Source organism: Neurospora tetrasperma (genome assembly GCF_000213175.1).
Source record: "Neurospora tetrasperma FGSC 2508 unplaced genomic scaffold NEUTE1scaffold_5, whole genome shotgun sequence".
NCBI classification, from domain to species: domain Eukaryota; kingdom Fungi; phylum Ascomycota; class Sordariomycetes; order Sordariales; family Sordariaceae; genus Neurospora; species Neurospora tetrasperma.
In genome coordinates this window covers 1,224,132-1,238,462 of record NW_009799103.1, presented here as the reverse complement: position 1 = coordinate 1,238,462, position 14,331 = coordinate 1,224,132, and the positions used below count along the sequence as shown (strand labels likewise).

At 52.9% G+C, this 14,331-nt stretch overlaps 4 protein-coding genes across 4 annotated transcripts; 1 reads left to right on the top strand and 3 right to left on the bottom strand.

Annotated features, from left to right (window-relative positions):
* Positions 1-126: 126 nt before the first annotated feature.
* On the bottom strand, positions 127-2,185 carry NEUTE1DRAFT_85496 (T-complex protein 1 subunit eta; the record flags this gene model as incomplete). Its single annotated transcript, XM_009854847.1, has 3 exons — positions 127-1,461; positions 1,538-2,026; positions 2,140-2,185. 3 exons carry the CDS (start codon positions 2,183-2,185, stop codon positions 323-325), a joined length of 1,674 nt encoding a protein of 557 aa, XP_009853149.1.
* Positions 2,186-4,809: 2,624 nt separating this feature from the next.
* Positions 4,810-9,719, top strand: NEUTE1DRAFT_85493 (uncharacterized protein; the record flags this gene model as incomplete). The annotated part of the gene is made up of 7 exons (XM_009854846.1): positions 4,810-4,872; positions 5,047-5,094; positions 5,660-6,207; positions 6,577-6,762; positions 6,883-6,934; positions 7,543-9,198; positions 9,291-9,719. 7 exons carry the CDS (start codon positions 4,810-4,812, stop codon positions 9,573-9,575), a joined length of 2,838 nt encoding a protein of 945 aa, XP_009853148.1.
* A 502-nt stretch (positions 9,720-10,221) lies between these two features.
* NEUTE1DRAFT_147849 (uncharacterized protein) lies at positions 10,222-11,888 on the bottom strand (the record flags this gene model as incomplete). Its single annotated transcript, XM_009854845.1, has 1 exon — positions 10,222-11,888. One exon carries the CDS (start codon positions 11,842-11,844, stop codon positions 10,378-10,380), a length of 1,467 nt encoding a protein of 488 aa, XP_009853147.1.
* Positions 11,889-12,907: 1,019 nt separating this feature from the next.
* Positions 12,908-13,742, bottom strand: NEUTE1DRAFT_85486 (uncharacterized protein; the record flags this gene model as incomplete). The annotated part of the gene is made up of 1 exon (XM_009854844.1): positions 12,908-13,742. The coding sequence occupies one exon, from the start codon at positions 13,740-13,742 to the stop codon at positions 13,026-13,028; it is 717 nt and encodes a 238-aa protein (XP_009853146.1).
* Positions 13,743-14,331: the final 589 nt, after the last annotated feature.

Here is a 14,331-nt window from a genome sequence, read left to right as displayed (position 1 = left end):
ACACGAAAAACGCATCAATAGTGTAGAGTACCTACATACAGAACAGCTTTGTTTTTCGAAACACCTTTGCCAAGACTTTTGACATTGATCACAACCTTACGAATCACCGAAGAGGGACGGAGGCAGAGAAATGCACTAGAATAGCCCATGGTCAGCACCGGGCAGCGGGCCCATCATGTCACCTGAATCAGCCAACCGCCGACAAATGCCCAAAAACAGCTTGACAGAATCTTCGTACAGGTATATTCCCACACTATGCCATCTAAATTACGTTTTGTTATCATCTTTAACTTGACATGACTTCTCTTTTGTCCGCCCCCATCTACCGCCTAGGCATGCCACGGCCTCTTCCCCGCAAAGCCCTCTGGGCCGCACCGGGCGGCAGTTTCTGGCCAGGAGCCTGTGGCGCCTGGCTCTCCTCGTTCCTGATAGTCTCATCCACACCGAGAATCAGGCAAGCGGCCTCCGTGGCCGCCTGGAGGGCGTTGATCTTGATGAGCGCAGGCTCCCAGACGAAACGCTCCATCATGTCGCAGACGCCCTCGTTCGTAAAGTCGACACCAGCCCACGTGTTGCCCTTGCGGTGCTCGACGCGGAGCTTGTTGAGAATGTCGGTGGCGTCAAAGCCGGCGTTGTCGCAGAGCTGACGGGGAATGATCTCCAGGGCCTTGGCGAAGGACTTGATGATGGCCTGCTGCTTGTGGGCAACGTCGCGATCGGCGAAGCGGTGCAGGTAGGCGGAAACCTCCATCTCGACGGCACCGCCACCACCGACAATGGTCTTGTTGCGAATGGCGCGCTTGACGATCATGATGGCGTCGTGCAGGGAGCGCTCAACCTCGGCGATGAACTGCTCGGCGCCGCCGCGCAGGACGAGCGTGCACGTCTTGGCCGACGGGCAGTCCTCGAAGAAGTTGAAGCGCTCGCCGCCGATCTGGCGCTCCTCAAAGGTGCCGCAGGTGCCCAGGTGCTCGGGCAGGATGTCGGAGCAGGTGCTCTGGACGGTGGCGCCGGTGGCCTGGACGACGCGCTCCATATCCTCCGAGGTGACACGGCCGGCGCAGAAGATGTCGCGGTCGGCAAAGTACTGGGTGGCCAAATCGCCGATGGGCAGCTTGGACAACACCACCTTGGCGCCTGTCGCGTACACGGCCTCGAGCTTCTTGTAGATAATTTGCCACTCGGCGTCGACAATGGCCTGGTACTCGGAAACCTGCTCGACGCGCACCTCGGCGTTGTCCTTCTCGGCCTTGAGCTCAAGCTCGACGTTGAGGCAGCAGATCTTGGGATTCTTGAACGACTTGGGCTGTTGCTCGAAACCGGCGTACGAGAAGGTCTTTTTGAAGGCGACACCGTTGACGAAGAGCGAGTCGGTCAGGGAGCCGCCGGGGATCTTCTTGATGCCTATTAACTTTTCGTTGAGGTCTTCTTGGTCGAGGGAGAGGACGGCATCGACAACCACTGCGCGCAGGCGGGTCTGTCAGTAAACTAGAAGTAGCGTTTTTGCGCGACACATGGATTATTGAGAATCGCTTACTCTCTGTGAAGAAGTCGGTGTTTCTCTTGATGAGCTTGCTGGTCATGGCGGTGGCGGCCAGCTTGCTCAGGGTCTCGCGGCGATTGGACTCGGTGGTGTTGATGGCAATCTCCTTGATCTTGTTGACGGCCATGGTGGAGGCCCTCCTGAGGCCCTTGATGATGATCTGTGAGCTGACACCCTGTTCGACATGTTCCTTGACCTCCTTGAGGATCTCGCCAGCAAGCACGACGACCGAGGTGGTGCCGTCACCAACTTCGGCATCTTGTGACCGGGCAATGTCGACGAGGATTCGCGCAGCAGGGTGGACAATGTCGAGGAGCTTCATGACGGTGGCGCCATCGTTTGTGATTGTCTGCTTGCCGTTGGCATCCACCATTAATAGGTCACCGCCATAGGGTCCGAGTGTCGACTTGATGGTGGCCTGGACGGCAAGGCAGGCGTTGATGTTGGAGATGATCTGGGGCTTGCCCTGCGAGGTATCCGTGCCTGTATCGGGAGCAGAGGCCGTGGTGTCAGTTTGTGATCAATACCTGGGGAAAAAGGGGGCAAAGGAGAGGGCAGGACCGAGGAGGGGACCATGGAGGGGCTGGCTGACTGACCCTCTTTCAGGACAATGATGGTCGGTGTTTGGCCTCCGAAAGACATGTTGGGTTGGAATTAAAGCTCGGAATAGTAACGGCCAAGCAGAGACGGAGCTTCAGGAACAAGGGCACAAAGCGGGAGAGATGGGCGGTGGGTGGATGGGAGAAAAGGGTCGATTTGTGATGTTGTGAGGCTCGTGCAATGCAATCGGGTCGGGCGTGGGTCCTTTCGCGCTGAGCTCCAGAAAAATATCGACGGGACTGAGTGAGGTAAGGAGGTGCTGTGCTGTCCAACAGAGGGACTTCCACCGAGGTTCCATCCATCAGTGGGTGACACGCAGCAGGCAGGGGCACCTAGAATACCTACCTACTGTATGTACCTACCCACCTAGCAGCGGGCAGTAGGCGGGGCAGCAAGCCATTCTGCGGACACGGCAGCTGAACTCCATGGATTCCTCCGTTGACTGCATGGACCCCCAAGCCGGGCTGGTCCAAGCTCCCATTTAAGGTGGAAACAATTCCACTTCCACTTCCTATTAGATTCATTCCCTTCACTTCCATTCCAATGTCTCTTTCTCATCTGTTTCTCATCAGTTCATTACGGCAGGCAGTGAGTTTGTTTGTCCTGCTCCAAAACCTCTAACCACACCCATCACACTTCCACTACTGATGAGCATCCATTTTACCTTGCGCTTGTCTCCTCCTCAAATCTCTGGAAGTAGGCCCCACCAACCCCACCATCACGTGCAGAGTCAAGTGACAGCATTTCAACGTCACTTCATCAATACATGTCCGAGACTCGATGGTTACTATCATGCAACTTGCCAACCACAATGTTGTTTCCTTCTCTTTTTGATTTCGCTATCTAATGGTTTACTCAACTATTCATCTGCTTGACAAAACTATGTTGTTTCTCTTATCTGCCGATCACTTTACGGTTCAGTAGTCACGCGTATCCTGGTGCTGCCTCAGGCGAAGCTCAGAAGCCGTCCGCAACACCGCAACACCTCCATCTCTTGAACGATGCGGTTATTACCTCCAATATACGGTCAACTCAAGCTCCAGGGTCAGGATGGCTCACCATAGGGTATGGGTAAAGGACGATGGAAAAGACAAGTGGCAGTGTCCGACTTGCTCCTCTACCCCAATCCCTCGGCTCCTCGGGATGGCTCTCGATATCGCTCTCGTCCACTTAGTCGAGTGATTTTGCTGTATCAGGAGCGAAAGAGACACCCCGCTTCAAATCCTTCTCTAGTTGAAGATGGCTCTCGGCATCGCTGTCGTCCGTGTGCTCAAGGAATTGAGCTACATCCGATTCGAAAGAGGCCCGCTGTGAGGGTTGCCAGCGGAGTCGCGCCAGAGCCCACGCCGTACGCGATCGCTGTCTGTTTATAGCGTGGCATTATGGGCGGTGGTGGATTTACGGGTTTGTTCCCACACCCCAATGGCTGTACTTTCTCTGAGGACAAGAGCGGATCGTGGGAGACAGCAGAAGAGATATATGACCGGTTACCCTGATACAAGACTAGTGCCGCCGACACATCCAGCTGTCTCTTGGAAATTATACTCTTTGTCCAATGGGTCCATCAACTTGGAGTCTCGCACAACCTGAAAGCGGCAAGGGCTGCTATGTCCAGTGGTTGCCGCAGATGGAACCTTGATGCGTTATCTTGCCATTATGACGTGGAACAGAAGAAGGCATACATCAAAGTCAACACGGGCGCATATGCCCTCAAGCCGAAAGCTTGGCTTCCAGGACAGGCATCAGCTCAAGTCCCTTACTAACAAGAGACACAGCTTGCGGCTCGTGTGGTCCTATTCAATTCTTCATAGCTTCATAGGTGGGCCTTCCCTGGCGAGAACGTCAGCATCATATTTTATCATACCTACCTACCTCTAGCAACCTGGACTTGTTCTGGACCTGCAGAGACTTCACTCCTTCTCTTTCCCGGTGGCTAAGCGGGGTGGTTGTCGTCACCTGGCAGCCGGTGTGATACTTTTGGATAGGTCCAGAGTCAACATTGACCGTTCTACAAAGTGCCTCGACTTAGTTTTCATCCCATCTCTCACGTCCTTTGCCGGCCCCCTCACCGCCCTGCGTCAACTGTGCCTGCTATACTTCCATACCCCTCTCTAGCTCTAGCCCAGTGGTCAATTTGCGGTCAGTTCCCAACCGTACCATGTCTACAGGACACTCAGGCTGTGCGGTTTGTCTCTACCACAAAGGCGTGATTGAGCCAGTGTGCGTGTCTCCATCTGGCTGTTCTCGATGTATCTTTTGCGGGAGCCCCGCGATGCAACCGGGCAGTGACTGAAGTGCCAACGCCTGTCCTCGACTCGCAAGCAAACACCACAATTTCGACCCACTTTTCCATATTTGTCCCATCTCGAGACGTACGATTCTCCTGCAACCTGAACCTCCAATAGCTCTTGGCTTGCTAACTATTCTTCCTTCCCATTCACGCTAGGTGCCGGTGTTATTCAGGGCGGGTCCCCGGATCAGTCTCTCCGTCCAGTACTTAAATCTCCCCTCCACCCTCTATTTCTTCCTTTTCCACCGTCGTCTTGAACTGACAGCTTCAAGTCTTCGCCTTGTTTGTTCGACAGGACTTGATTACTCTGCAAGAGCATCAGCAGACTCCCATAACTCGCATCACCCGCCCGCATCACCCACTTCAAGTGATCATTATGGTCAGCGGTCGCCCCAACAACGACAAACGCGCGCACAAGCGTGCGAGAAAGGAAGAGCCGGTAAGTTGTCGCTTTTCTACCATCAACCGCCTCCACCTCATCACATCTTCACTTCGCACTCTCACCTTGGTCCTCTAATCGTACGTCCTCTGCGTCTGCACTCCTTCATATTTCTCCACATCACCATCACTTCTTGTGGCAATGACTGACAAGTATGTATTACAAGCCGTTCAGCACGAGGCTGCCGAGGACAGCGACGGTGCCGCCGCTTCATCTCCTGAGGTAGGTCCATCCTCGTCCAGCCCAGTCTCTGTTCAGTCACATACTATCGTTCTCGTGTAATGCTGCCAAGTCGTCCGTGGGAATGTAAAACCGAGACTCGACCACATGCCCGCCACCGGTCTGGGACTCTTAGCGCCTAGGCCGGGTTCAAGTTCGCGGGGGAGCCAGTTCTCAAAATGCAAAAGGAGTTTCTCCTGGGGGGCCGCGTCCTATGGGGCAGTTCCACGGATACGGTCGTCCGTCCGAGCGTCACGTGGCTCCAGCTCTACAACTTTTCATGTTGTCATCTGAACCCAGAGTTATCTTACGGCGCATCACCAGGCTCACATATGTGCTGGCCGGCGGCATGCGCTTGGTCAGCGTATTGCCGGGCTGGGGAGCTTGTCTTGCGGCTGAAATGGCGCTCAGTAGGTCGCGTTTGTGGATTCTGCCTCGCGGTGGGGGTACCTTTCGTAGACCGGTCTGGTGATGCAGTATTACAGCTAGACAGATTCTGATTTTTTCTTGGGTCTACTCAGTTTGTGTTCCATCATGCTGACTGGACTTTTTTTCTCTTCCTCTATAGGCACTTCAGGACCAGCTGGTTCCTGCAATGCAGGAATTTGATATCAACGCAATCCTCAAGAACAACGCCCTCGCCGCCAAGGTCGACGACCAAGCAATCACTTTGCAAAACCAGGCTACCACCCTCAACGGCCAGGCCATCATCATCAAGAAGCAAGCCAACGTCCTGCATCGTTTTGAGAGAAAACTCGAAACATTTGCCGAGGACCCCAGGGCCGCGGTTGAAACCGCCAATGTTGTCCAAGACCAGATCGGCCGTTACGTGGGCCCTGTGGAAAAGCACGGAAACCGCCTCAATTTCCTCGAGGCCAAACAAGAGGGCAGCGGCAACTTCATGCTCGCTTGTCTGCAGAGGATGGGCGAGTTTACCAGCCAACTGAAGGCCGTGCGTGCTGAATTGGCCGCGACCAAGCAAGAGTTGGCAACCACCCAGCAAGAGTTGGCGGCAACAAATATCGAGTTGGTGGAGATCAACGTGGCACTGGCCGCAACTAAAAAAGAGTTGGCGGTTGTGAACCAGCATGTCAATGCGATCCAGACTGTTGCTCTGTTCGACACAGAAGACACCTGAGTATTTGGGTTTGGCGGGTTGCAGTGTTGTTTTTACCTTGCTTTTTTTTTATCGGCTGTCTAGCGTCACGTTTGCAAGAGATACCCAGTCATGTTTTCTTTCCATTGTACCTCTTATAAGAGGCAGTCAAGCGAATTGATCATCAAAGGGCTGCTGAGTTGCAGCAAACCATTTTCCATTTACCTACCTTGCCGCTGTTGCCTCAGTGTGTATCTTGGTTGGTGAGGTACTCTCACGTCTACCGGTTTTTGTGAGTTTCACGAGTTTGGTGCTTGTGTGGTGCAGCTTTGTAACAGATTAGGTGCGAAGGTCTCAATTGTTCACATCATTGAGAGTCATTGACCGAGACGCTGGGCTGTTCTCATGATTGCTCTTAAAAAGGCAAATATCGCTGAAGAGATCTCAGAGGCAGCATGGCTGGACGTTCCTAGTCCCAGTCATAATTATACGATGAGCGGTTGCTTCTTGCATTGGATTAGTGGCAATGGCGACAACCTGCCAATGATGGCAGTGAGGCTAGCGATGGCTGCGGCGTAACAGTGAAGGAAAGATCCACGAATGGATTCATGAATATGCCGAGCATGTGCTATTAGTTACTGAGGGCTTCGAAGATAAGTTCTTTTCTGTTGCCCTTGTTGTCATTCAACTTCTAGCTTTGGAAAGCATTTATCCCAGTTCTCGACGGCCGTAACAGAGCTCCGTTACGTACGTGTTTCTTTTGCAACCAATAACTTGGTCGGATCTGACAACAAAGGTGTACAAAGTATACGTCAAACCAGGCAAGCGTTACACCCAGCGCCGATCGATCTTCGGTTATTTCTGATCCACGATTAAGATTGTCACCCTCACCGCGCCCATCGAACATCTTCTCAGACCCTACTAAGTACCTTGTGCCAGCATACCTAAACTTAGCCTCGCGCTAACCTGTTAGCCAGGTCACTAGGCGATTGTTCGTCTGATCAACAATCGACGTCAATCTGACCTTGTGGCTTACTTAAACAGGCCCCTCCGCATCCTTTGAGTCGCGGATTCTGTCCCATGCATCTCGACTCGTCCACCGTACCACAACAACAACAACAACAACAACAACAACAACAACAACAACAACAACAACAACAACAACAACAACAACAACAACAACAACAACAACAACAACAACAACAACAACAACAACAACAACAACAACAACAACAACAACAACAACAACAACAACAACAACAACAACAACAACAACAACAACAACAACAACAACAACAACAACAACAACAACAACAACAACAACAACAACAACAACAAGAACCACAATGACCCAGACCCTGTCCTCCTCCGAGCTCGATGGTGGTCCGCCGCCCCCCTGCGGTGACTCCGTATGGTCCATTTTCCAGCACGGCATCGACATTGATCCCGAGAGAGCTGCCCTCATTTCCTTCTGGCAGCCCGCCAACCACCTCGAAGCGCTTGTGGGCAAGTCACCATGCCCTGCCAAATCCATGGTCGATCCCAAGCACCAAGACTCGATGCTGATCTGGTCGTACGATCAGATGCAGCGGGGAACTGCTCGTCTTGGAGCCATCCTCGACAGACACAACGTCCCCGCCGATTCGATGATTCTCACTTTTATTCCGCACGGCGTCGAATGGTCGCTCGTCATGTGGGCCGCCGCACTGAAATGTCATACCCTCGTCTGTCGGACAGTCCAGTTACTTCACTCCAGCCTGCCCGACGACCAGCAGGTCAAGGAATACTACTTCCGTCGGTTGCGACCCGCAGTGGTGATTGTTGAAGATGAGGAGTCCGCTGCGATTGTTGACAAACTTCGGCAGGATGCTGCAGCGGCAGGAGATCAATCGTCTGACTCTGGCAGCAGCTTCTTCCTCGGTATCTCCCTCTGCCCTCTCTCCCCCGCCCGCCGCGCATCCGGTAGTAACTGGATCTCATTTGCCTCGGACATCGTCTCCCCCCAGCCACCTTTCACCGACGAAGAGAGCAGCGTCTCAGCTCAACAAGTCCGCGATCGCCCAGATCGCATCTCCAACATCTTCTTCACCAGCGGCACCTCGGCCTCACAGCCTAAAGGCGTACCGCGAACGACTAGAAATGTGTGCGCGGCCATCGCTTCACACACCGCATTCTCTTCTTCTCCCCGCTCCCCTGAGATTCCGCGGCCCGGAACCGTAGGCCTAATCTTCTCCGTCAACATGATGGCCCTGTCCATGACCTCCCCGCTAATACAATGGTACAACGGCGGTACGGTCGTCATTCCGTCGCGCGTCTTTTCCGTGTCTGCGAACTTGGAGGCTATCGAGCGGTGCGGGGTGACCAATATGGAGCTGATGCGCAGCCAGCTGGTGCTGCTGGCTAAACACAAGGACTTTGCTCCGCGGAAAATCCGGTCGATTAGAGTTATATTCGTTAGTGGCGAGATTATCACGGTTGGGTATCTGGAACGGGTGCGGGAGATGTTGGGTGTTGGCGAGAACGTGTTATTAGTAGCTGGATTTGGAATGACGGAGGGCGTGGGCGCGCTGGGATATCCTCCCAGTGTCCTGGAGGAGGGAATGCCGAAGCCGTTGGGAGATGTGATGCCTGTGGGAACGGCGACGCCGGGGACGAGGGTCAAGGTTGTTGATGTTGAGAAGAAGGTCTCGGACACAACTCGGACACCGCAGAATGAGCAGGCTACCGCTGAGAAGGAGAAAGAGTGGGAGGTGGTCCCCTGGGGTAAGCAGGGCGAACTGCACATTTCAAATGAGGCGTATGTCGATGGGTATCTCGACGGATTAGCGCCGCAAATGTTTTACCGCGATAGGAAGGGCACCAAGTGGTTCCGCACAGGCGACTTGGCGGTGATTGATGAGAGCGGGATGGTGTTTGTTGTGGGCCGTATGAAGGATATCGTGAAGAGCTCTGTCGGGTTCTTCAATCCTACGGCTATAGAGGCATTCCTGGCCAGGCACTTGTCGGTTGAGGTAAGTTCACCTCCCCCTTCCAGCTTCAAGCACTATTGTTCGATGGACAGAGTGACTCGCAGACAATTTCTAATCCCGTTCGAAATTCGCAGGTGTGCGTAATCGGTATCCCGTCTCCTATGCATGGCGAGATGCCCTACGTTATTCTCGACCGCCTACCCGAGAACGGAACGGCAACAGACGTCAGCGAGATGTTCTCTCAGATGATGCCCGGGGGATCAGGATTCTCGCTCGGGGAGGTCATAACGCTGAAGGAGCTAGGGTTGGATACATGGCCAATTACTGTTACTGGAAAGATGCAGAGACATCAGTTGCGGGAGATTGCGGTGGCGTATTTGAAGACGAAAGATATCAGCGGCTATGCTTTGGACGGTTAGTGTCACTGGAGGCCCTCAAATTGCCGTAAGCCTGCTTGTGGGACGGTGCCGATGCTGTGTTCGCCGGGACGTAGTCAGAAGAGCGGTTCGTTTTCAGCGTCTTGGAGCCTTAGAATAGTAATATTAATAGATCAAAGAGCATCTAAACAAATCCACATGATATACAGGTGCTTTTCAATCCACTTCCACCCAGCCTACATGCACCCCTTGGACATTACCGTTGGGAAGCTGAATGTCCACCAGTAAGAAACAAATATATTAATCAATCGAAACTGTGTTGGGTTCTTGATTTACGAAGAGTTACCCTATTATAAAAACTTTAGCTATAAATACAGAAACCTTTAAGTGGTCGTCCGCAAAGCTCGCGTGATGTTTTCAAGTTATGAAACATTTTGCGTCATTGACTATAGAGTATTTGGAATTTAACCATCAAGAACATCAAGGCAAGATGGCCGAGCGGTCTAAGGCGCCACGTTAAGGTTAACCCTTAATCTCCTCTACGAGTTCCGTGGTCCGAAAGGGCGTGGGTTCGAATCCCACTCTTGTCAAAAGATTTCTTTTTGTATCTTTTTGCCCTTTCTCCCGGATACATGACCTTGCTTGATTCTGCTCGTTATCTCACTTATTTATTTTACACTTCGTACTTGTATTTTTGTTACAATTAACCAATTTTGTTCCTCCTTTTTTTTTTTTCCTAAGAATTTTGGTAATGTTGCGTTCTGCCGTTTAGTGTTCTGACCTTGTTCATAGTCTGTGCGTCTGGGACACTTCTGCCACAAGCCGACTTCAAGAATCTATCATTTCACAAAACAACATCTTCAACCTCAAAAGTCTGCACCATCTCCTTCTCAAAGTACGACCAGAACTTTGTACCGCGCATGAAAGTGTCGCTAGCAGCGACATACCTCTTCCCCGTCGACGCGCCAATCTGCGTCGCCCACCTCTTCACCACCGCCCCATCTACTCCCGCCGTCTTGAACTTGGACAGATCAAAGTTGAGATACTGCGCACTGCCCCAATTGACCGCGACAATGACCAGCTTCTTGGTCGCCGCATCATACGCCGCCGTCGCGTAATCGCTGCCGCCATCCAGGATGCGCATCCCCGGCTTCACATGCCTAGCAAACTGCGCCAGCACAAAGTACTTCTGCGTCGGCTGGCCGATCGTCTTCTTGTCGTTGTCGGCGTCGACCAAACCCCAACCGCCTCCGTCAAGCGCCTGCCAGTACACCCACGCCGTCGGCCATAGCCAGCGCAGGTCCAGGAGCAGGTTGCTGGCTAGGTCGCGGCCGGTCGCGTCGCCTTCGCCGTACTCGCTCTGCCAAAGCTTCTTGCTGTACTGCGTCGCCAGGCTACGCACCGAGTCGCGCCGCCCAGAGCCGTACTGGTAGCCGTGGACGTTGACGCGGGCGATTTTCCCGAGCGCGGTCGCACTGAGGTTTTGGAGGGTCTTGGCTGCCTGGTCGTAGTAGCTTTCGTCCGACGCGGAGATCACGGTCGATGACAAGCCACGCGAGTCGAGCTCGATGCGCAGGTAGTTGAGGACGGTGGCCTGGGTGGACACGTCAAAGTGGCAGCCTTCCTGCGTGCCAGTTTTTCCATTCCACCAGTTCGCGCTGGGCTCGTTGAAGGGGTCGACGGACGTGAACGTGGTGGACCAGTGGTCGGCGAAGTATTTGGCCACGGTGGCCATGTAGACAGCGTGGCTTTGGTAGTTCCACGATTGTAGGTTGTCGGAGCTGCCGTCGTCGGAGCCGGACGGGTTGTGGTTGTTGCACATCCACCACATGGGCGAGTTGGAGAAGAGCTCGAGGATGTTGGTACCGCGCGAGCGCGCTTTGGAGAGCATGGCGCGCTGGGCAGAATCGGCGGACCAGTTCCAGCTGGCTGAAGAGGGGCTAGTGGAGGCCCAGTCGACCCAGAAACCTTCAATCTGGCGAGAGGGAATCATCTTGGGCGAGACCACCATGCTGGTGCCGTTGATGCTGTTCCAGCTGCTCGCGCCGGCGTTGTAACGTGCGATGTTGAAGCCGAGCCCGGGTAGGGAGACGCCGTCGAGGTTCGTGGTTTGGGTCGTGAAGAAGATGTCGGCGAGGTCGTCACGGGTTCCAAAGGCTGCTGCCCACCAGGCGAGGGATGTACCCCATCCTTCCCAGGTTCCCCAGTTGGAGGATGGGTCGATAGTGGTAGTAAGGTCTGCGAAGGCGAATGGGATGATGGCTAGAGCTGTCACCAAGATACGGCCGACTGCGTACAGAGAGGGCACCATTTTGGCGCGCCTTTACTTCCAATTGATCTTGAGGGAGTTCGCCTCGTAGGTGCAAGAGTCAGAGCTATGGTGCGATTCAGCTTTTTATCTTGCAAATCAGCGCCGCATGGGTGAGGTAGGTATCTTGTTCTACAGTAGTATCGTGTGCTTAACCGACGGCTTAATGCTATGGCTGCACCCATGTTCGAGTAACCGATATTCTAGGGTGCAGGTTACATCGCAAGGCCATCCCCGCGGTGCAGAGTGATGTTGATGCCCCGACGGCGTAATTTTTCGTGCTAATGCATGAACGTGAAGCTCCGATGGCTGGCTTTAGTTCGGGAGGCCTAATGATGGCATTGCTCGGTACGCGGGCTGAGAAGTGAAGTCAGAGTGCTTGTGATCTTGGAGTTGCGGAGATCTCGGAGCCAGGCCTTTGTGAGTTCTAACCCTTCGCATGGTCTCACAAAGAGTTGCTTGAGAATTGCCCAGAGACATCCATTTGATCCATGGTACGAGTCATCCTTTGCCGTTCCGCTTCGGACTGAGATTCAAGGAAAGACGGACCAAGATTTAGGTGTTTGTTACCCCTTCGAATGGCAGAAACATTCTTGGTTCACTTCCGTAAGACCACTCTAACAATGGCTTTTTCTCTACCTAGCGAATGAGTCTTCACAACCCGGACATGTGCCATATGTTTCCTCAAGTGACTGTGTCGTAAGTATTGAGCTGCTACGTACAACAATTGTTGTAGCTACTTCGGCACATCTTTGAAGGCCATGACTTCCTCCGACTTATTTTGCAGGATTTATGAATTTGGACTACATAAAACTTATTTTCAAGCCTTCTTTTCAACAACCAATCATCTGTTCTCCCTCGTGGCGCAATTGGCTAGCGCGTCAGACTGTTAATCTGGAGGCTGTAAGTTCGATCCTTACCGAGGGAGTTACCATGTTTCATTTTTCTTTCCTTTATTTTGACTCGTGCCAACTGTCCAAAGTCATTAAACCACCAACCACTAACTATACCGATATTCAAGAAAAGAATTGAACGTGTTTGTTTCGTTATTCTTCTATGTTTTTTTAAAGACCTCTATTACAAGAACCGCGCTGATAACGCACCGGCACTGATTTGTATCATCATCATATTCTTTCGTGACATGCATCCATTCCTCCTCACCGTCCCTGTTAGTTACAGCCTCTCTAACCCTCCACCTTCTCAATACCATCTTTGTCATGGGCCAGTGACGCCTCATTGAACTCCTCATCCTCCGTCGGCACCTCCAAGTGAAACTTGGACATCAACGAAACTCCAACTTCCACATCGCCCTCGGTCTCAAACTCCAAAATGTGTCCGCCCTTCTGCCTCTCCTCATCGATAAAGTGCAAATGATCACCCGCCACATTGAGCCCCATCACGTACGCCGGACACCTAAACCCGATGATCGTGCCCTTAACTGCTTCAAACGTGTTCGTTGTCTGCCTTCCCGCAACCGCCAGCATGCCTTCCCTAGGAAAGCATTGACCGCCTGCCGTGCGCACCTTGATCCTCTTGAACGTCCCATCCATGCGGATGGCCAAGAAGTGGTTCTTGCTCTGGGGAAATAGCTTCAACAGCAGGGCTGGCAGGTCCTTCTTGTTCGAGATGGTGGCCCGTGTTGATACGTTCGGGTTGAAACGGGTCACGGTCGCAAACGGTGTGATCACCTCTGAGGGAGTGTGGATATGCTCGATGGTGCCATCGGACTTCATCTGGTAGCAGACGCCGTCGAGGACAATCATTTCGCCGTTCATGGACTTGAAGGTACCCAGGCCGTGGTCGCCGTGATCCAGGACGCGCGAGATGGGGGTCCCGTGCGTGGCGACGCCGTCCATCAGGGCGGAGACGAGGGAATACTGAAAGACTTCGTTTTTAGCCATCGTTAATGGTGTCGTTGTGAGCGTGTTAGTAAGAGAATATGGGATAGTGGATGGAAGGTGTCAGTGAGGGTTGATTGAAATGTCCTTTGAGAAGCCGAAAGCGTTAAGGTGATAGTGAGACGAGACAGCGGGTGCAACGTGTACTTTGCCAGCGCAGAGGGTTCGGCGACTTCGGCGAGTGCGGGAAGCTGCGGGCCCGGATTACTGTTAGAACGGTGACTTCACCCGCTTCCGGGTGCGGCTTGTGGCTGCACCGAGGCTACCTCCTCACACCGAATCTCTCGATGACGACTCCTTGGAGCCGCATGTAACATACACCTTCCAAAGGCAGAAGACTGTCACAGCTGCAATAAGAGCATCACAATCATAACAGCATCTTGCATCCATGTAACCCGTTCTCAAAAGTAGGAGCATGTAATCAAAAAGTGCATCATGACCACAGGGCGCTATACAGCCGACCTCTTTCAATTATTGGTCCATAAAGAGACAAAAAAAATGTTAATGCGCATCATTATTTCACGAACCAGAACGATCGATGGATGAATGGGAGGGTGGTCAGCTCGCTATCCCAAAAAAGGGCAAAAAAGAT